Raw genomic sequence first — 22,252 nt, forward strand, 5'->3', positions numbered from 1 at the left:
AGCAGCAGCGCTCCCGTTCGTAAAAAATTTATTGAGCCACTTGGATACGGTACAAGAACACGGGGGGGAAAAGGGGGCGAGGGGCAGCGGGGGACACACACACGCTGTTGAATATCAACAACACTAAGAGGGGGGCGGCGAGGGCGAGGACTAAGCATAGAGATCCTCCCGGTCGGCGGAGTAAACCTCCCCCTCCTGCAGCAGGGCAAAGTTGAGGAAGTGAGAAGGGCGATGGACCTCGTGGTAGAACTCCTTGGGGTTGGCGAGCTGCAGCTCGTACTTCATGTTGGGGTCGTGGCGAACGCCTGGAAGAGAGAAGCCATCACCCCCCTGCACCCCCCCTGCCTCCAGCCCTCCTCAGGAGCCCTCTACCCTCACAAGGTAATTTTTAAGCAAAAACGAGAGAATTCTAAAGGCATAAATTCATCACCCTTTGAGTTCCTGCCCCTAAAGATTTACAGAGCAACATCCCCACAGTCCTGCTCAGCCAGCCAAGGGTTCTGTCTGCCCCTCTCCTCCATTCCTGATCCCTTCTGCCGCTGTCTGTGGTTCATCGTACCAGCACAGCTTTTCTCTTGCATTTTCCATTATCACCTCTGCTGCCTGACAGGGATTAATTATTCAGCAGCAATAGACCAGCCACTACAACCCACAAAGACGACTATTTCTCCCCTCTATCAGAGTTTGCTCTCTTGCCACTGAAAAATCATCGAGAACTGACATCCTAGTGCTGGTACCACGGAAAGGGGAGACCATAATGCTGGTAGCCCTGCCAGCCACTGCGAAACGGGTAAGGAACACGTCCTCGAGGAGCTGTTTCCTCCTCCTCCCCACCCTACTCACACTGCCTCCCCTCCCGGCCCCTGCCCGGGGCAGCTCACCCATGAAGTTGTAGTTCCAGGACCCTTGCGCCGGGACCATGAAGAAGCCGAGGAAACGATCCGAGAGCAGCATCTGCACCCGCTCGTAATGGGAGGGCAGGTAGCCCTTGGGGTTGTTCCCTTTGTCCGTGTTCTGCCTGCCCCACTCGTAGCCGCTCGGGGTCAGCTTGTAGGCGGTCAGTGTGCAGGAGCCTGGTGTAAAACTGAGGGAAAGGAATGCAGAGAGAGGGGTAAATAATAATTGTCTGGAGTGAAGGAGGGAAACCAGAAATGAGCAAACGCTCCCTTTCTGCCAGATTTTTAGTTTTCAGACCTCAATGTGTTCCCAAGCACTGCACCCCGAGGCCTCCCACGGCAGAAGCCTCCCTGCCTCGCACCTGCAGGTGATGATGATGGTCTTCTCCCCGTCCCAGGAGGGGTTGTCAGCCATGACCTTGGCATGGGTGGTGACATCCTGCGGCGAGAGCTGAGGGGACTCGTTTGGTTGGGTGTGAATCCACCCCAGAGGTTCCATTTCCTGACAAAAAGTTTCAGAGAGAAACAAAAGGCGTTTAAAACCGAATTGTTTCGCACACGGCAAAAAGCAGACAGGGACCAAAGTCTTCCCCTTCACTTGATCCCAGATCAGGCTGAGCCCTTCAAAAGCCTCACATCTACAACAGGCCACAGAAGCCACCCCACCACCTCAGGTCCCTGTTACGGGAGGCAGTGATCTTGCACCCACAGCGGGGGCAGACGCGCAACTCACCTTAAGATACTCGTGCTGGGGCAGCTGCCCTGGGAGATGCACAGTCTGGTGTGTTCCCCACTGGGGCACCATCACAATGCACCGGATCTCCTTCACTTGGGGGTTATCGGGAGGGCTCACACCATACAGGTAACCTGCAATCTAGGAACACAAACACCTGCCTCAGAAGCCTCGAAGAAACCTCCCTGTAACCGTGTGAGGGTGGGTGGGCCCTGCCCTGGGTGTGTAAGGAGAGTAGCTCTCAGCCAGCAAGTTCTCACTAGAGGAGAACAGTGTAGTTTTGTTCAGCGCTGAGTTTCCATCTGCCAGGTCTGGGCTACAAGGAGCCATCAGGACCTGGCTAGAACTTGTGTGCTCAGCCGTAGTGCCAGTGTCTGTCTGGAGCACAGAGGGCTTTGCAGGGACAGGGGCGAGCTCCCAGCCCTCCGCCACATGGTCACAGAATCACAGAATCATTCAGGTTGGAAAAGACCCTTGGGATCATCGAGTCCAACCCTCAGCCCCACTCTACAAAGTTCTCCCCTACCCCACATTCCCCAACAGCTCATCCAAACGACCCTTAAACACACCCAGGGATGGTGACTCCACCCCCTCCCTGGGCAGCCTATTCCACTGTCTGACCACTCTTGCTGTGAAAAATTTTTTCCTCATGTCCAGTCTGAACCTCTCCTGTTGCAGTTTAAAGCTGTTCCCTCTTGTTCTGTCACTAATTCCCTGTGAGAAGAGACCAGCACCAACCTCTCTACAATGTCCTTTCAGGGAGCTGTAGAGAGTGATGAGGTCTCCCCTCACCTTCTCCTCCTCACACTCAACAGTCCCAGCTCCTTCAATCGCTCCTCACAGGATTTATTCTCCAGGCCCTTCCCCAGTTTTGTTCCCCTCCTCTGCACTCGCGCCAGCATCTCGAGATCTCTCTCGTATTGAGGTGCCTAAGACTGGACACATGGCACATGCCCCAGCAGTGGGCTACAACTGCCACAGGCTCATCACACGCTCACCTGGGCCCGCAGATCCGAAATGCAGATGAATTTCTTCAACACATTCTTGGGCAGAATGTAGGTGTAGCCCGTTTCCTTTATATCGTCTGATGAAACGTAAATGTGGTTTGTTCGCAGGTGGAGGTTGGCAGCAGAAATTGCTCTGTGAAGAGGAGACGATTATTAGAGGGTGCACAGATCCCTTCCCGAGCACTCTGACCTTTTCCACCATGCCACAGCCCTGCTGGCTTCCCTACCTGACTCGCCACTCAGTCTTGGAGGAGAAAGTCTGGGTTTCATAGTTGCTGGTTGTGGAGGTGATGATTTCATCCCCGTGTTTGTTAACAGTGCGGGTCTGCGTGGCTGTCAGCTGGGACTGCTCCTTGGTTTGCTTCTCAATTTCTGCAATCTGCTGTCTCTGCTGAGATGGGGCAGAGATCTCCATGCCCAGGATAATGTCTCGGATCTCTGACTGTGTGAGGGATGCGACGTTCACACTGAAAGAGAAAATCCACCCAAGTCAGGCATTTCAAAATACATTCTGGACTCTTCTCCCCAAGGCACAAGCTCAGAACATCCACTTGGGGGGTGCTATGAAAAAATGAAAGAACTTTTTAGACAAGAGGAGGGACCAAATCACATGATGTGCAGATCAGAAAGGCTTGGTGCAGACATTTTTATCTGCCTTACTAAAAGCAATTAATAATAATAACCAGTTTCCTTACAAAGCTGACAGTTCATTGCCAAAGGCCCTTAAAAATCTCCTACTCTCCACAAAGAGCACTCTGGCCACACTGCCAGAGCAGGAAGGGTGACTGCAGCTGGACAGTGGCTTACTTGTTCTTCTTGCCATAGTCAGCAAGGATGAGATCCTTCAGCTGCACCTCCACCTTGATCCACTCCTCATCTGTCAGGGTTGGCCAGATGTGGTGAGGCTCCGTTATGGTTGTCTTGTCTGGTTTCAGGATAACTTTGGCTCGATCGTTATTCACATGTAGCGCCCGGAGAATCAGGATCAGACGAGAGAATGCCTTGGAGAAGAAAAAAAAAGACACAGCTAGTCAGAAAAAGGAAACCAAATAGATAAGGCCCTAGTACAGCACTCCTCTGGGCACACCGATATTCCACATGAGTGCCACTGAAATCAGCCTGAAGGAAAATTCAGGCAGACCCAGAGCCATGTGCTCCCAAGCAATGAACTGGGATGGATTTCTGAGCCATTCTTGGCTCCTGCTTCATTTACCGATGGCAAAGCAAAATGCAGACTAGGCATGCTGTGCTTACCGTGTAGGAAGAGATGGTTTTCAGCCAGTCATCATAGAGGTTGAAGAGAACCATCTGGGGTTCAGTAGCCTTCAGGATGAGATCACCAAACTTTTCCACTTTCAGACAGGCCTGGAAGGGCAGCTGCAACTCTGAGCCTTTGATCACAATATTGGGGAAATCCAGCAAGTGTACCTGGAGTTTAATCGAGAAGAGGAATTAGCTCACAACTACTGCAGAACAGATCAAGTCCTTCACAGGAATGCAGGACTGTTCTGCAATCTCCCAAAGATTTTGTTATGTCCTCAGAGCAGTATGTGCATTGTTACCTCAAGTGGGTCCAACATGCCCTTCCGAGTCACGATGATCTGCTTAGGCTGCTCCTCCACAGGAAGTGACCGAATCAAGGCAGCCACTTCTTCAGCAGTCTTCCACTTGGCCAGCTACAGAAAGACAGCAGGGTTAGAGAAATCTCTCTCTGCCAACAGCAGCGTCTCCATGTCTCTGGAAATTAGAGAGACTCAAACCAAATTCTAAAAATACGACTGGAATTTATGGCTTGTTCCAGATCAGTGACAAGGCCCAGCATTTCCTTCTTACTGATCAGAGAGCAGTTCCCATTCCTGGAGTTCAGTTACTCCTGACTGGCTCAGAAACAACAGCTCATCGGCTTTGCCACCTGAGAGGCTTCTCACTGCACTGAATGTACGGCCAAGTGCACGTGATCTGCTGTAGCCGTGAGCACCGCGCTGTTTCTCAAGCCCTACTTGAAGATGTCAGCTCTTCACACGTCAGAGCCACAAAAAACTTGCAACATCAACAGCTGCATTCTTTCACTTTTCCATCCCGTGCTGACACTTGCCTCAGCATAGGTTACACACTGGAAATCAGAGCTCCAGACTTGTTGAGAGGCAGGAAGATGAAGACCCTCACAATGTTTTCTGCTCAAGCAAGCGCCCCAAGCAGAGCCCACCCCCAGCTCGCAGCCCGAGGCATGATAGGCAGCCAGGCCCTACCTGTCCTAAACGCTTCTGTCCTGCCCACACAGAGGTATGGATGATCTTCAGGAAGAGCTGTCCAGTTCTGGGGTTGAAGATGAAAATTGCTCCATTGATGGGTTTTGTGGTCAAATTCCCTTCAAAAGTCTGAGAAAACAAGCGAAAGTGCAAAGGGAGATAAATGCTGCCTGTCCACACCTTTACAGAATAGCCAACTGCTGTGAGCAGGAACTGTAGGGGAAATGCAAGAGCTGCTCTGTGCACGCTGCCAAAATTTGGGACCACATTGATTCCTCGTTTTCCGTCACGTGTGCCTCCACAGCCACCCTGAGCACAGGACCCTCACAGTCCCTGTCCCTTCCCCCGAGATACGCCTCTGGCCTCACCTTGTGAATGGTCACTCTGTACACATTGGTGTCATCCACAAACCAGATGATCTGGTTGGAGAAGAGCTCTCCATAGTTCTGGGAGGAAAGGTACGGCTCCGTGGGCTCCGAGGAGTACAGCTGCAACCCCTTGCGGATTCGTTCTCTCAACACATACAGCGCAGGATTTGCTTTCATAATTTTGGCCATAGCTTGCTGGATCAGAGGTTTGCTCCCAGGGAACCAGTTCCCATAAGCACTGATGAAGAAAAACAGAAGAGCGAGTTGTTGCCATCAGCTCCGAGACAATGGGACAACAGCTACGCACAAGCCTTTCCATGCAGCAGCCAGGCACTTTTCTGCCTGCTGAACACCACTGCACGATTTCTCTCACGATGTTCTGGGGAGCTGTTCACCTACAGCTCTTCCCTACACCTCCTCTCAGTGGGAAGCCACAGCACACACATGCCGCACTCCCAGAAAAGCTGCGTCTTCTTTAACAAGCACACTGGAGCAGAGAGCTGCTTGCTGGGATTTTCCCCCTAGTTCTCCAGTGAGGAACAGTTGGCCCCACTTACAGGGGGGCTTTAAACAAAGCCTGTTCCTTTAGAAGAGTCTGACAGAAATCTCCTAAAAACCCCAAATTATTAGTGAGCTGGGAGAACTGAATCATTGACTAAGCACAAATCGGGCAACCTGGAAGAACTGCCTAGATGCTTGATGCCATTGACTGCACACCCCAGCTTCTGCCTTTTCCCCTCATCCCCCTGCCCAGAACACAACCCAGTTTGGAGAGGCACTAGGACACAGCCAGGAACTACCAATTACAGTTAAAATACAGAAGGTGCAGATCTCACCTGTGCAAGTTATAGGCCAGATCAATGGCAATGAGCACACCGGTGGGAGATGGATAGATACTCATGTTGTCTGTAGTGTAGTCCAGGAACTTGGCTCTTGCGTAGCGCTCGATATCATGGGAATCGTAATCTCCCCAGCGCAGCTGGATATCTATCCAGTACTTCTGAGTGGTGGTGCTGTCCATCACATCTCTGAGGAGAAAGCAGGCCAGAACAATTTAATCTTGCACAAAACTCTCCTGTAGTTGCTGCCCGTCTTTGACAGAGAGTAACTGCCACCAAACACGATCACCGAAGCCAGCTACTGTCTGAGTACCACCCTGAAAAGGGACTCTACTGCTCTCTTCACACAGCAGCTGAATGCAGAAGCTGTTAATAGAAACCCTCAGCCTAAGGGGTTCAGCTGCAGGTTTAAATAAAGCAGCAGAGTTACCCCTCTACTGTGTTGTCATGAGGGTCACGTCCCCCGCAGAATGTCCAGTGAGGGTTCAGTCAAACTGAACACAGCACGGGTGCAGACACTGTCCAGTTCCCTCCAGACTGCAGTCCTAGGGTAGCACAGCTTTGGGGGGGTTTCCTGAAGAACCCTCCTGAGCTCTGGCTCTGGGGGAAGATCAACTAGAGGAGAGAACAGGAGTAAAGACAGTCTTTGTGTTTTGCAGAAGGCAGCGCTAGGAGATGCAGCAACCATCTACCCAAACTAGTTCAGTGCTCTGCCAGGCATGACTGTGTCCTCCTGTGTCCCCAAAGAAAACCAATCCTAAATGCCCAAGAGATAGAGGCTTTGGCTTGGGACAGCAGCATCAGCAGCTCTGCTCTGCAGCAAGACCAAGGAGAGGGAAAACACTCACTTGGAATCTGCGAGCAATGATGGACGTGACACATTCCACTTATAGGAAGCAAAGAGAAGGATATCTGCACATGAGGAATTCATCTTGTATGACTTCCTGGGATGGATTGTCTCCTTCTGCACTGTCTCAATCTCCAGAGCATCCAGCTCTTGATCAAATACCTTGGGGAAAAGGCAGTCAAGGATGAGTTGTGTTCAAGCAACCTAGTTAAAGAATCTATTCTCCACACAGAGCTAAAACAGGCACCCAGGAAAATCCCATTTCCTCCCCTTCTCTGTCAAATTGCTGAAGAAGGGCGGGCTAGCCCTGCCACAATCCCTGCGACAATCTCTGTTGCTGGCAGGAGGCCGTTGGTACACAAGGAGCGTGCACTGCACAGAAACAAATCAATTTAACATACTGCTCACCTGACACAAATCCATTACAATGCTCTCATGGATCTTTTGCCACAAGTGAGCTCGGAAAATCTGAATGAGAGAAATCTTCAGCGTGGGGATCTTGCCGTGCATAAAGATACCTGTCAAATCCAGCTGCACCTGAAACCCGACATATACCTGCAGAGGAAGAGCAGCTGTGAGAACGTGCCAACAGCACAACTGATGGAGCTTAGAAAACAGAACAGCTACTCATAAGGAGGATTAGTTCATCTGTAAGAGATGTTCCGAAGAATTAGTTAGATGGATTAACTGCTCTCATTTCAGTGGAACTCAGGTACAAACTCCAGGTACTTACATTGGCTCTGTTAATGGTAGGAGACCACCACAGGGTGAATCTTCTGTTTGGAATTTGGTTCAAACCCGATCTCTGGGCATTTGTCAGCTTCTTCCACTTCATGGACTCCTCAAAGCCACTGGCCTTCTCCCTAGAAAGGGCAGACAATTGCATAAGATGTCTCTCAGCTCTGCTGGCTGCCATATGGAACAGAGGCAGGGAACACACGCTGGGAGTGGGGAAAGATTGTTTCATGCAAAGAAATTTCTATGGATTTGCATGAAGCTTGGCTATAGCCCAGTCCCAGGGGCCCTCACAACTGAACTATACAGTGTGCTCAAGGGATGACTGAAAAACAGAGATGGCTCAACAGAATCAGTACAGCTTGAGCTGAGGACTCCTCCTGGCGCACCGCTAAGCTCCAGTTTGCAAGACGAGGCTTCATCAAGGTTTCTCTTACCAGAAGAGACCCTCCCATGTGGGGAAGTAAGTGCCCTTGAAGAGAGTGTGCTCCAGGATTCCCTCCACTCCACCAAGCGCCTGGATCATATCTGTGCGGTAGTTGTTCAGGTTCCAGAGTTTGCCATCGTGGCGCTGATGTGTCCACCAGAACGGGTTCTGTTTCAGGACCTGGAAACAGCAGTGCACTAGTGAGCAGCTTTGAATTCATGTCATTGAACCTGGCTGCACCAACTGTAGGAACCAAGATGATGACGATGATCTCAGCGAACAAAAGCCTAGTGCCCTCAGTTCTGGAGGACACAGCTCATCTACACAGTTCAGTCAGTGTCACTATGCAATTCAGGCTGGGTAGAATTTAAGATGGTGTTTTTATCTCTCAGAGACTGACCTTCTACAGAGCTACCATTAGAGGCTTTAAATAATAAATTTTTCCACTGTTATTAAAACTTAAGTTTTTGGAATGTTCGTTTTGGGACCTTTTTTCCCCCTACACAGAACTGATTTCTTAATATTCAATTGTGCTAAGTGTGGTGTTCCCCAAGACACTGCAATCTATCCAAATGCTTCAGAAGTGGCTAGCTACAGGTTTTGGAGCATTTGGTTCTCAACAACCTCTATCAGTCCCAACATGTGGCAAGGAAGTGCACCTGCAATAACGCGAGGTGAAAGGACATTGTCTGGAACAGGTATCTGAACCTCACACCCAGCTAGAGAAATTCCCAGTCAATACCTGATACTGTTTGAAATCAGTCCTGACTCTCCATCCTTTATCATAAGCGAGGGTATGCCGGTCCTTCTGGAAAAGGGTGTTAATACGAGGAATTCCCCTGTCCCATGAGTCCTCCAGATCCTCTAGTGTCAGACGCCTGAAGAAAAAAATCCCCACACTTTGTTACATCTCAATTTTACAGCAAAGCATTAATGAGTATTTCAAATGAGGAAATCGCAGAAGTAATACAGACCCTGGGGCTCTGGCAGGAGACATTCTAAAATGCCAAGCACTCAGAGGCTCAAAGCGTCTATAACGGTCATGAATACGCTCATGTCAAACAGCCAAAAGAAAACACCTGCCCTTTTAAGTGCATAAATGGGTCTGATGTCAGCTTTTACTTGCCATATCATTTCCCTTAACCTGTGCCAAGGGCCCACTTTCTGCTTGCAGAGTTCACACCTCCACCAGAGGTGAGGCAGCAGCGCTGCAGCAGCCTGCAGCATGTACCATGGGGTCAGCAACGCCTCCAGAACCCTGAGACAGTGCGAGACTTCACACACTGCCTGTCCTCACACAGACACAGAAACGCACCTGTTTTGGGCTATAGCCTCTTGTCGCTTAAGGGCATACTCTGCCCATACCCTCTGGGAGTCGATGAATTCACTTTCCCATGGCTGGATGTAACGATACAAATTTGGGATGAGCTGGTCCTCCTCGTGACTCATGCCTGAGCGGAAGTGAGTGATGCCAACATCTGTCTGCTTGGACCACCTGGAGCAGAGAGGCACAAGAGTGAGGTCAGAGTGACAGAGGACTTCACAGGTCACACTGCCATGACCTACTGTAAAGGCAATGTATCTCTGTAACATAGAACAGTTTGGCATTCTCAGATATTTTTATAGGAAAGAGCATCTAACAGAACACTCAAGCCACGCAAGCATTAAAGCAGCACAACTCACCTCAGGTCAGACTGCGGGATGAGGACGTGGCCCATGGAGAGCATGCCCAGCCCCCCCAGCTCTTTAGGGGTGTAGAACACCACCGGAGGAAAACGGCTGGGCATTTTGGAATTCAGACCAATTTTGATTCGAGTCTGGATTTTATTCTCACACTTCACCAGCAAATCAAGCAACTCCTGAGTATTTACAACAGCTTCCCGGAAATATGTCATCAAGCCAATCAGAGCTGTATTCCATTTATTGACAATCTAGAAAGGAAAGCAAGGATCAGTTCTCAGCCCGCTCCCCAAGCACCTGCAGAAAGCTCTGCCCCATATCTTCCTCCCACCTCACCTTAGTGAAGGTTGTGGAGCCAGATGCCATGAGGATCTGCCTCACTCTGTTGTGAAATCTCTGCATAGACTCATCATCCACACGCAGGAAGCACTGAGCCGTGCGCTCCTTGGTGACCTACAAGAGCACAGGGACATCAGTTCCCTCCCGGGAGCCCCCTTTCTCCAGTCCAGACCATAAGGTGAGCTCTTGCCATCAGGCATCTGTGCAATACGGGGAGGGAAGAGGCTGAACAGCAGCTCTACAGCTTCAGAACCCCACTCATCCCTCCCAGGAAGGAAAGTTCATACCCAGTTCACTGTAACTCTACTTGCTAGTGGTCCCAGTTACAGAGCTGGCAAACTGACGCTGTCGGGCACGTCCTCCCGGCAGGTACAAACCCTGCTCTGGTGCCAGCTAGGGGCCAAGCAGGGCCTGCTCTGCCCCCCGTCAGAGCCTCTCCCTACCTCGTTCTGCAGGTTCCAGACACCATCCTTGTGGGTGAACTCCTCATAGCTGGTGCGGCACTTGGGCAAGATGCGGCACTCGAACCCACACATGTTAAACAGCAAGTTGGGGTTATCCTTGCTGTAAACGGAGACGAAGCTGTTCTCCCACTGCACTGTGGTGACTGATCGAGGCAAACGGTTCTTGATATCCCAGAATACAGCACGGCCACTGAAAAACAAGATGTGCACAGTGACAGGTTGTTACTGAAGCAAAATAGAAACTGGGCAAGTTTTCAACGCTTTCCTAGCACTGTCTCTCACACCCATCACTCATTGCCAGAATCGCAGCACACACCCCTCACCTCTTCTTACTTTTCTTCCTGAGCACCTGCCTATCAGTCTCCAACAGCTATTTATTACAACTAACTTGCCCACTCTCCCACCACTTGTTTTTTCCAGGTTGCAGTGCTTACAGGTTCACATCATGTTTCATGAGGCGCATCCGAGCATCCCGGGGCCAGCACTTCTTATTGTTGTAGCCTACAATGTTCTCGTTGTTGGGGTCTGGATGCTCTGTCAGGTACCGCTGAATCAAGTCTCTTGCCTCATCTGCTGTAAACCTGGAAATACACAGAAGAGGATCTGGAGTTAGATGACCAGCTTCTCAGAACACCAGTCTGCCCCGACAGAGAAGGACTTGCTTATGCACAGCTATTTCCCATAGCATGTCTGAAGGTAACGATCCAATTTCTGTATCCTCATGCTGAAGAAGGGGGCTTGTTTCATTAGCACAGAGCAACCCATGACTGTTTGGGTTATCTTTCCATGAACAGACATCAGATTTTATGTCCACTTGCTGGGAAGCCAGAAAAGGCTTCTTTTACCAGTGGAAAATCTGTAACAGTTGAACTTTTGATATTCTTGCTTTTCTAGAGATCCAGTGAAGCTGTAGAAAAGCGAACTGAGAAAGCAAGAGGAGGCATGTGGACAGTTTTTCTGGGAAGTCTGTCAATTCAAATATTCCTGACCTTCTTAGCCAAGGGTAAAGCCTGGAGTAGGAGCGTACTAATTCTCACTTCCACAGCATCTGCTGCAAGATGCCAGAACAGAAGTTCACCTGAGGAAAGCAGGGCCCAAGGTCTCACCTGAAGAAGATGTGAATACGGTCAATGTATCTGCAGAAGAGGCGAATGGGATGGGCCACCTCCGTGGCGATGTCCTGGAAGCTGAGGAAGTCATTCGGCATCTGGGGAGGCCCAGCCATTTCACTGGCACGGTGCAGACCCAGCACCAGCAGGTCCATCACAAGCCCATAATACTGGACAATAAAGGAAGCAAACTGCAGCCCACGAATAATCCCATAGGAGTTTGTGTGATTCATGTCCTGAGGAAACGAAGGGGAATTGTGAGAACCTGTCACAATACATCACAGACCTTTACCTGAGCAGTTGCTCTTTAGCAGGACCCAGAAGGGTTTTCTTACTCCTCATTCACTTCTTTCTCTGGCAAGTCTTGTGTCCCCTCCTCCCCCATGGGTCCAAAACCTCTCCATTTCCCAGTCCACATACTCCCTTTCCTGATAGCAATCATCACCTTGTAGTTGATCACCACGTTGTTCTTGGCTGTCATGTAGTCAGCAATGTTGTGATCAACAATAAGACGCAACAGCCTGTTGAGCAACGTCAGGTCAATCTTCTCATACATCTTCTCAAATCGAGATTCCAGCATCACGTTGCATTCACCTTCACTTGTTTCCCAAACATCTTGCAGGTTATTAATGCCTGAGGAGACAAACAAGCTCATCGTGTTATCTGACACAATAGTGCAGCACGCTTCTGGGCACAGGAAGTCAATGTATTTCCTGTCATGTGTGATTTTTCAGCCTCTGGTCCTTCCAATCTATCCAGAAATGGGAACAGAAATTTCTAATCAACCACAAATGCTATGGAAGTTCTCCTCCTTCAGGAGAACCTATAAAATATAGTCTCTGATTGTAATGACTATTGACTGCAAGCTGCAAATATGAAAACTCGCTCCCAAGGGGACTTTGTAGGAAGCAAGCTCCCAGTAAGAAAACTCATTTTTGTATGGAATACAAGACCCTGCTAACCTTGGCACCACTTGTACACCAACAGTGGAGGAGGTTCAGTGTCAGCAGGTTTGATCCATGGAGGGAAGAGTCTTCGCTTATCGGCCTCATACCATAAGTACTGATCCAGATACGCGTCTGTGATTTTCTCCAAGGGTTCAACATCATAAACAGGAACTAAGTGGCTGTAGAGATCCATGAACTCAATACCCACCTAAAAAAGAAGAGGCAAAACCGAGCCTTAGAGTTGACAGATAACATTAAGTCTTAGCACCGTTCAGGTCCTGAATGCAGCTTAATTTTTAGTATGGTCTGGCCTTCACCGGGACACTTACCTCCTTGAAGGCTCTCTGAGTTAAAAGGTGTCGTTTGATTCTGGAGAGAGCTTCATGAGGATTATCATAAGCCTGTTCAATCAAACCCAACTCCTCTCTCTGTGACTGATTCAGGCGAGATTTCACACTGAAAGTGAGAAAGAACAGCTCATGCACCTAAGCATGAACAAGCTAATGTCCACCACATCAAACTGATGAAATACTGTTCAGCCAAGCAGATCAGGACAAGATCTGTAGCTCTTCACAATCCATATCCCCAGTCTGAGAAGCATGGCATTGTTTTTGCCCCAAGCAGCAGAGGCCACGAAGAACCCCCTGTCACCCCTGGCAGTACCACAACCTACAGCTTTTACCAGTCCACCAGGGTAAATTTTACAACATACTCAATTCCAGGAATAACAGGTAACAAAATAGCTTCAGATGCCTCTCCCAGTGCAGATGCCTGTGCCTGCAGAATACAATCACTTCCCACTGCTTACCTGTAAGCCTCCTTCAGCCTCTCCAGGGCTAATATCAGCAACTTGGTGTCATGCTTGTAGGACAGCGGGGGGAAAGGAATGGGTGAGAACCTTCTGCTTTCCAGCCAGTGCACTGTGGTTGTGTACACAGCAACAGCCTCTTCAGCAGTGATGTACGGCCCATCCTGCAGAACCACACCACCAGCATTAGTCAGTGAAAGCTTCCCCATGAAAATGGCACCAATTTGGGCAACCTCAGGCAGGACGGAAGTACCTTCAAGTAATTATGCTGCCGTTCCTGCTCAGCTTTTAAGTAGAGTCTGGTCAGCCGGCCCAGATTCTTCTTACAGACAGTTTTGTCTACGGTGGCGCCCCGACGGATCCGCTCCCTGTTGTAGTGAGCTGTGTTTGTCCACCAGTCAGCTTTTGCCTTCACATACCTCAGGATCATGTTCTCAATAGGAGTTGGCAGCCCTGGCACCTGGGGAGGGACAGGAACTTGAGGGAAGCAGGAGTGGGAACCTTCACAAGAGCAGTTCCGCCTGGGAGATGTTAAAATTGAACCAAAAGGCCAAGTGAGAGACTTACCTTCCAGGGGATATTGGCCTTCCAGCACCGCCAAGCCTCGCTCAGATGCTGCAGGATGGTTCTGGCTTTGTTCTGTTTGATTCCTTCTGGCATCATGTCCAGAATGTCATGCATAACAGCCGCCCTCAGCTCCAGGTCAAAGTGAGACTCCACACGCTGCTTCGTGACGGTCTTTGCTACACCCTTGGAGTGACGGCCTGGAAAAAGCAAAGTACTTCAGCAGTGCTGACATTACTGGGCAGTGCTCCTCTTCCTCCTAATACACAGAGGTACAGATGTCTGAAGAAATTACACTGCCACAACATCACTGATGAGTTTGGAGTAGGTGATTAGAAAGGAAGCTGTGGACCCCATAGTGCTATGGAGCAGGGAATGCCACTTCCATTTGGGATCTATGCTGGGAGCACTGATCTCTTAAGAGCTCTAAACCAGTCAATAGCTCTTGGGATTGGCACGGAGCATGGATACAGACCACCACATGGGACAGAAAACTGCATTTCCAGCTGGCAAGTAAATAGCATTAATCTTTACCACACACTGCTCCCCCATCCAAGATTTGCAGTGCACTGACCTTCAAACTGCCTGGCCAGCAGATTCCCCAGCCAGCGTTCCAGCAGCGGCGTGATCCCCCTCATGAAGAACAGCCATACTCTCCAGCCTGGGGCCCAGAAACCACAGCCAGGACCTTTGCCCACAGGCCCCTGGAAGAACAGAGACATGGTAACAGCAGGTCACTTACTGACACTCCCAAATCCCTCCCCCCCTGCTCAGTTTATGTGGGGTCACCATCATGTGGAAAAGTGGAACTCACTGTGTTAAACCGGTAGTAGATGAGATGTTTCAGGTCCTTGCACATACGAATCTGCCTCATCAGTTTGTATTTATACCGGTACATTCCTGTCAGCTGACCCACATGGGCAAAGATGTACTGCAAGCCGTCTGCCAGCTGAAACACGGGGAGCAGAGACAACAATAAACACCACACACACGGCCTCAAGAAGCCAGGTTTATTTTATAGCCAGGAGCAGAGTGTATTAGGGCATATAAAGCTCCTAACACTGACTCATGCAACGACTGATTCTTATAAACTAGGGTAAAAGCAAAATTTCATGCAATGTTGCATGCTTTTGTTGTTCCCCCTCTTCTCCAACAACAGGGCAACATTCATTTTGTGCATACTATATAAGCCTGCCCAGATATTCTGCTTCTCCTCTCGCTTCTCCTCCTCACCTTTAAAAAAAAAAAAAAAAAAATTGAGCCTACCTGAAACGCATCCACATTTCCAAGTCTGTACTGGACGTGGCTGTCCACCACCAGCTTAGTCAGCCGTAGAACCTCTCGGCACAGATGGAAAGCATTACCAAAACGAGATTTTTTCCTTTCCTGGAAGAGACAAAAATCTAGGATTTATGTAACAATGTTATGTAAGAGTGAAACAGCTCAAATGTGGTCAGTCTGTACAACAACTGAACAGCTGAGGCACTGTGGCCTGTCTTACTGCACTAGCTACTTAACAATCTTCAGGTGAACTTTACTCAAGTAAAATAGCACATGGACCGTTACCTTAGTGGTGAGGGTCTTCACAGGCTTCAGGTTGAAGTTGTAATCCAAGTGAAGGTAGTTCAGGTTCTTTCTGTGGATCAGCAAGTTCAGCATATTGTAGCCCTGGCGACACACCTGCAGGCCTACTTCCACCCAGTCCAGCTTTGTCGACTGGAAAAACTTTGTAGCCTTGAAGGAGCGGAACAGGTACCTGGAGAGAGCAAAGACTGTAATCAGCTGAATCCTCATCAGAGATCAGCAGTTCCCCACTGAGCAGATCCCACTTACCTCTTCTTCTGGGCTTTGGGAGGTCTGTGCTTGAGCGCATTCAGAACATAGTATTTCAGTAGCTTCTGATAGGAGACTCGCACTTTCACTGGCTGGCCTGCTGGGCAGTGCTCACGGTACCTAGGGATAAACCATATTTCAAATTTTCAGGTAACTCACATTCCTTAGAGAACAAGTCTCCAGAAACTCTCCTCTAAAATCTCCAGAAACCAGTCACCACAGGATGTCTTTATTTTTGTTGTAACAAGATAATAATGTCACAATCACTAGAACACCCCTTCCCTGAGGAAAGAACTCACCAGTTCTTGACCAGTGGGATATCAAGAGCTCTCCGAGTCCTCCCAGACCTCAAGTTGAAGGGCCGTGGGGCCCAAAGCAGGGCAATGCCGTTGGCTGTGTTATCTGTGTAGAGCGGGGTATCTTTCAGGAAAGGTTCCACAAACTCTGGCAACTCAAACTCTTCATCATCATCAGGCAATGGTTCCTGACTCTGAAATGCAGAAACACCACACAACGTCTGTCTCCTGGTTGCTTTAGCTCAGTTTTCAGAGTTAACCAAGTAAAAACCATTTCTTTGCTCTCATGGTAGAGGTGTCACAGTGCTGAGTATCAGAGAAGCAAAAAGCACTCTACAATGCCCCAGGGGGCCTGAGAACTAATGTTAGCTACTAGACCCCGAGGTAGGTGTTATGGTGGTAACTTAAGGGAGATGTCAGCTTTGTGAACAAACCAAGGGCAACCAAAAGATAATAACCTACCAGAAGACTCTAAAATAACACTGTTAATTACACATCGAGCTTTATCCCACAGAGACCAAAGGAGACAGCTTTGTGCAACTCCAGAAGTAGAAAAAGACTATAAATGAAAACTGGGTTTTTTTTGTGAAAGGGCTATTGCTTTCTCCTGAAACATCTATGTGTGCATCAGAAGCAAGGTTACAAGCAAGATGCTAAAGCCCCACCACCTCCACATGCAGGGTTTATCACAAGCTCTCTCGGACAGTGACTCACCTTGACAGAATGTCTGTGTGAAATGGGGTTGATCAGTGGATCGAAGTAAAAAGCTGGGAGATCAGGATCTTCTGTTTTAATGAAAACAACGTTTGGAGTATGATACCTGCAAAAGACAACATGCATTAGAGCACTCTGACAGCTTTCCCCTCCTCTCTCTGCTCCTGAGGTTGCCGCACTTACCAGGTCAGGTGGACGTGGTGTGGCAGGTTATTGTACAGGTACGGGAAAGCAATTTTGTACTCTGTCCTGATAGGCTGCCTGATGATAATTTTGTTGATGTCATTAAATTCATTCCAGTCTTCATCCCTCAAATGAGACAAAAAATATTTGTTTTATGAGCATTCAGGGGGACAGAAAGGCAAACATTTTTGACTGAAGACATGGTATCAGCACTTTTCCTTCAGACTTCTCTTTCACTAACAACCACAGTTTCCAAAGCAGCAAGCAGATCACAGACTTAATGGTAAAGAGAGCAAACACCCAGCAATAGCTCACCCAAGGCAAGACACCCGGTAACACATTAATCTTCCCAGCCCTTTTCCCAGATAACCACTTATCCTTCCTCCTAAACCCAACACTTACTGAAGATTGATGTCCCTAACAAGAGGCTCGAACTTGGGACCTCCAGGAATAGCCATGTTCAGCGCCTTGGAGGTAAAGAACGCTTTCAGGTCAAACAAATAAAAGTAGTTGTCATCCACAAGGTCGGTGAGCAGCTGGTTGGCCAGGCGGTACAGCGTGGACATCATGGGGAGAGTGAACTGCCAACGTTGGTACGTTGAACCATTTACATATCTGCAGAAGAACAATGCACAGACACTCAGTACACAGCCAGAAGACAACTGGGCCTTTACCAAAGGACCAGAAATAATTAAACACCCGTCACTGCCCATCATCTGCAGAGAATATCAAAGACAGCCAACACGTGGGCCCCTCCAGATGGAAAGACAGACTGCAGGACTGCTGAAGACCACTATGGACTACATCTGCCTAAAAAATATTGACTTCTCCAGTTCCTCTCCTCCTCTGTATCCAAACTGATAAACAACATCTGTGTACTTTTAGCAAATATCAAATTCCAAACAGACAATCCAGGTTGTCACATTTATGGCATAACAAACACCAGAATTTTAGCAGCTAACTGGGCAGCAGCCCTCCTGGACAGAGCAGCCCTGTTTGCCCTCGCAGGATGCTGAAGACAAGAGGTATAGCTTTACAACAATCAGGTTCTCCCTCCCATCCTCAAGGGAAGGTTTTTCTCTCCCCACCAACATCACATGTAGCCCAGCATGACACAACTGAAGGTTATATACTGCTATCTATAGGTAGTGCATTTGTTTTTCCCCGCTCCCAGTGAATTGTGCTACCAGAGGAGCACATACTTCCTGTTGTCTTTCAGCGGCTGGTGGTCATAGAACCAGTCCAGCACAGGGGCATCCTCCTCTGGATCCAGCTCGAGCTGAATCGCTTCCAGGGGCTCCACATCCAGGATGTTATCAGCATAATCCAGAGGGGGTTCTTCATCATCAAATGGGGGGAATCTCATCCTCTTGAAGTGACGCCTATCCCTCTTCTCTCGCCTCATCATAATCCACATCGACCTGGCAGAAACCCAGAGACCATTAAATGTTGCTTTTATTGTGGACGCACGAGTGTTTGCTCACAAGTTCCCACCCAGGGTGAAGGAAGAAGGCACTTACCCCCACTGAGCAATGTACACTGGCTCTATGACCCAGGGAATCTCATTCACAAAAGAGATGGCACCTGTGATATGGTACAAGACTGGAACATCTCTGATTTGCTCCCAGGGCATCGGCATGTTCTCCAAGAGCTTCAGAACTGCATGAGGCATGTACTTCAGAGCACTGCAGACAGAAATCAAGGAAAATCAGGGTGGGAAGGGATCTCAAAAGACACAACCCAATTACCTCTACACCTTTTACTCCTGAAAACTGCTCAGCTAACCCATTCATAAAGGCCTCCAGCAATAAACCCACAAACTTCCTATTCTATCTTTGTGCTTCAAACATCGCACTACCAAATTGTATTCTACTGGTTTGGCTTCCAACAGATCGTTACACGTTAAGAATGTTACAGGTGAAAATTTCAAATGTTTCTGCAGTTTTTACGAGCAATGGGAAGTTTGTGCAACAGATCATGATGTGCATGAGATGGCTCTCTGAACCCAAACGTTACAGAAGCACTCACAATGCTTTTTTAATCTTGCAAAAAACATACGCTGGCTACTTCACACTCTCCCCCAACTTCTTTTAAGCAATGTGTTATCCAGAGTGATGTTTTTCTCATAAATTCAAAGCAATAACTTCCTTCACTTATCTCTTCTGCACTGCTGCCTTCGTGCAACTGATTATCCCATCCTCCTTGAGCTACTATGCCACCTTCTATGAACAACTGACACAGGAAGCCCTTTGGAGAAGGAGCTCCCTCTTTAACGATCGACGAGGAGGTGTGACACGGCAGCAGCAGAGGGCTCAGCTCGGCTCCCAGCATGTCACATAGCGGGGGGCTCCCTTACCCCAGGTAGACGCGCTTGTCGTGACGGAACTTCCTGTTGGTCATGTCGCCGTGGTCGCGGATGATCTTCCGGACGTGCTCGGGGGGCATGTCCTCCTTCTGAGCGTCCACGAAGCCGAATTTCCTCTTCTCGGCATAGCGCTTGGCCTGCAGCTGCTGCCACTTGCGGGCTGCGGGGAGGGAGGGAGAGGCAGCGAGGTCAGGCCCGGTCCCGCCTGGGAGGAGGGGGGTGCAGGGGCCGGTCCTACCCACCTTTCTCCTGCAGCTTCTCCTCAGACATGTAGTCGGGCAGCGGCGCCAGCGGACTGGGCACCGGGGCGCAGCCGCCGCGGTACGGGAAGACGGCGGCCATGGCGACGCACCTGCGAGGGTCGAGAGGGGCTCAGGACGGGGACGGGGCCACCCCCGGCCTCTCCCCCGCCATTCCCACCAGCACCCTCCGCCCACCCCCGGGTCCCCATCGCCCCCCGCCCGCCCTCACCGGCTGCCGCGACGCCCCGCGCTTCCCCACCACAATGGCGGCCCAGCGCCGTCGCCACCGCGCCTCAGAGACCCGGATGTGGGCAGGACGCGCCGCAGGGAGGGCTGACCAATCAGCTTTCGGGCAGTCCCGCAGACAGCAGGCGCAGCCCGTCAGAACGCGGAGGAGGGGAAAGAGGCGGGACCAGGGACGGAAGAGAAAAGGAAGTTGTGCCTAGAATCACTTCCGGTGGGAGGCCGGTTTTCTCCGGTCCCGCCCTTCGCTGCTTTCGATTGGCTGAGAGAGGAAACGTTGACAGCTCGGCGCCGGCTCTGATTGGCAGCGTGTGGCACAGACCAGCCCGCGCTGCCTGTAGGGGGCGCTGCGGGGCATCCATTTGTATGCCCGGAGGTCCCAACCCAACAGAGTCCAGTCCCATAGATTCACACATTTAACCACAAGATTTACAGCTAAAACCTTCACTAGTGATTTCTGTACGTCATAAAACTGAAAGCTGCAGACTTAATTTTCAAACAGCAGTTTTTGGATATATGAGCAAAGTTCCGGGCTATCGTGGCACTGTACCAAATCCTTAAATTTTCTCTGGTTTACATGGAGCTGATTTCCCCCAGGGAATGAATGTAGAGGGTTTCAGCTGTGTGGATCTTTTTCTCTTCGCCTGGATGCTGCTGGTGCTTCCTCTCCTGCTGTTGTTGTGACTCTCGTCAGCTGTATTTAGAATTATAGCAGATGGCATCAAAGCCCAAAATTCTTCCAATGCAGTCAGCAGTGAGACACACCTGAGGAAATAAAGATATGTTTGGGGGAGTTGTAGCAAGTGTTTTAAAAGAAGGAAAAAGCATCACAGCACTGCAAAGGAGTTGCTGTCTTACTCCATACCCTCATTCCTGGTTTTTTACACCTTGGTTCCTATTGCAGCTGAAGATGCGCAGCCGCTTTCTGCCGCATCCTTTTATCTCCAGAGATATGATCTATGCCAAAAATATCTGTCCCAGGGACTTTTTTTGACCACCTGGGAGTTCTGCCAAATGGGCCATAATTCTTCCAGTTGCTTGCAGCCAGATTCCAGCTTGAAAAGTCTGGATCACCAGGCATCCAGTCTCAGAAAGATTTCAAGCCGCTTAACATTTCCTTCAGAGTCATACAGGGAAGAGGATCTCAACAGATTAAAACCAGATTGGCATTCCCCTGTCAGGACAAGGGAATGGAACTTTTAAGTGAGGTGTTAAGCAGAGAGATTCACTCTTGCTTCGCATTTAATATAAACATACAAAATACCTTCAAAGTATGGACCTGGGAATTAAAATACATAGAGTACTAAAATTGGGAATTCAATAGTTGGGGCAATTTTATGGCCCACTAGAATCTACCTCACAAGCCAATTCCACTGAACACCTCCCCATCTCATGGCAGATGATTCTTTCTCCCTGTCCCCCTGCCTGTGTCTGAGAATGATAATAGCTGTATCACCTTTCTCCTTGATAACAACCCCACAGTTCCACGGGTTCCAGCAACACTTTCTCTGCAATTCTCAAACGGAAGCAAATATCTAGTCTGCTGTTCCCAACTCCAGATAGTTTAACAGAAGACATTACCTCTCCTTACAAAGCTTAACTTGCTTCTAGCCTTAATTTAGCTTGGCTACAATGCTAAACTACAAGTTTTGGATAACAGGATGTGCACAATTTCTTCAAAATGAAGAAATGTTAGCAATTTTTTCAAAATGGAGAAATGTTAGGAAAAGCAAGTGCTTCAAGATGCAGATAGGGAAAAACCTCAAACTTCTCTTAGTGCATTTCCACATGCCACACTCTCTTAATTGAGTGCATTTTTTGGGATAGAAACAAACAAACAAAAAAATCAAAGTACATTAAGGTAACATCTATCCTGAGAGATTTCTGGTTCTAAAGTTGTATACAATTGAACAGCATGCTGATTGACTCCCTGATTTTCAAATTCCTACGCCACACAATGATATCCACAAAGAACTGAAAATTATATGACACAGGTAACCTTAACAAAATTAACAGCACGTTCTGTGGGGGATTAATAGTATCTCCTTCAATTTACCATTCCATTTCTAATCCTCATTATTACTGGCATTAAGGTAATGGAATTAACTTGTTCCAGATACTGTATAAAACCAAAAAGGCAATCTCTGATCTAATGAACTTGCAGTATAAATGGATAGAAGAGAAATATGAAAGAAAAGGTACACACAAGGTGGAGGTCAGGTTATATGAAGAGTTATTTTAGGTTATTTTAGAAGTACAGGACTTATTCGGAGGTAGAGCTGAGATTTCTGTCTAAGGACCAAAGCAAAGCACTGTGGACAGCATAGAGAAGTCACTTCCATTTTAACAATACTGGTAATTGTT

The 22,252-nt window shown here is 48.8% G+C and overlaps 1 protein-coding gene across 1 annotated transcript; it reads right to left on the reverse strand.

The window, feature by feature from the left end:
- Positions 1-11: 11 nt before the first annotated feature.
- Positions 12-19,959, reverse strand: PRPF8 (pre-mRNA processing factor 8). The gene is made up of 43 exons (XM_074890523.1): positions 19,875-19,959; positions 19,646-19,755; positions 19,395-19,563; positions 18,559-18,723; positions 18,241-18,459; positions 17,441-17,653; positions 17,039-17,164; positions 16,856-16,961; positions 16,145-16,335; positions 15,846-15,965; positions 15,579-15,768; positions 15,279-15,398; positions 14,827-14,961; positions 14,587-14,716; positions 14,016-14,212; positions 13,702-13,908; positions 13,449-13,612; positions 12,970-13,096; positions 12,656-12,848; positions 12,139-12,326; positions 11,691-11,929; positions 11,019-11,165; positions 10,564-10,774; positions 10,118-10,234; positions 9,785-10,032; positions 9,417-9,596; positions 8,844-8,979; positions 8,112-8,281; positions 7,673-7,802; positions 7,348-7,494; positions 6,941-7,101; positions 6,090-6,281; positions 5,254-5,491; positions 4,886-5,014; positions 4,199-4,312; positions 3,891-4,064; positions 3,444-3,637; positions 2,864-3,103; positions 2,628-2,769; positions 1,630-1,770; positions 1,259-1,398; positions 882-1,084; positions 12-305 (listed from the first exon to the last, which is right to left on the reverse strand). The coding sequence occupies exons 2-43, from the start codon at positions 19,743-19,745 to the stop codon at positions 151-153; spliced, it is 7,008 nt and encodes a 2,335-aa protein (XP_074746624.1). The 5' UTR covers positions 19,746-19,755; positions 19,875-19,959; the 3' UTR covers positions 12-150.
- Between the last annotated feature and the right edge of the window lie 2,293 nt (positions 19,960-22,252).

This window comes from Strix uralensis, chromosome 20 (genome assembly GCF_047716275.1).
Source record: "Strix uralensis isolate ZFMK-TIS-50842 chromosome 20, bStrUra1, whole genome shotgun sequence".
NCBI classification, from domain to species: domain Eukaryota; kingdom Metazoa; phylum Chordata; class Aves; order Strigiformes; family Strigidae; genus Strix; species Strix uralensis.

Bases quoted from the DNA above. Each gene is read 5' to 3' on its own strand.
- PRPF8 (XM_074890523.1), bottom strand. From the start codon at position 19,745: ATGGCCGCCGTCTTCCCGTACCGCGGCGGCTGCGCCCCGGTGCCCAGT. The intron at 8,282-8,843 runs GTATTGACTGGG...TGCTGTTTCCAG, and splicing joins CTGATTTCAAACAGTATCAG to GTCCTGAAACAGAACCCGTT. The intron at 7,495-7,672 runs GTAAGTACCTGG...CTTCCTCTGCAG, and splicing joins CTACCATTAACAGAGCCAAT to GTATATGTCGGGTTTCAGGT.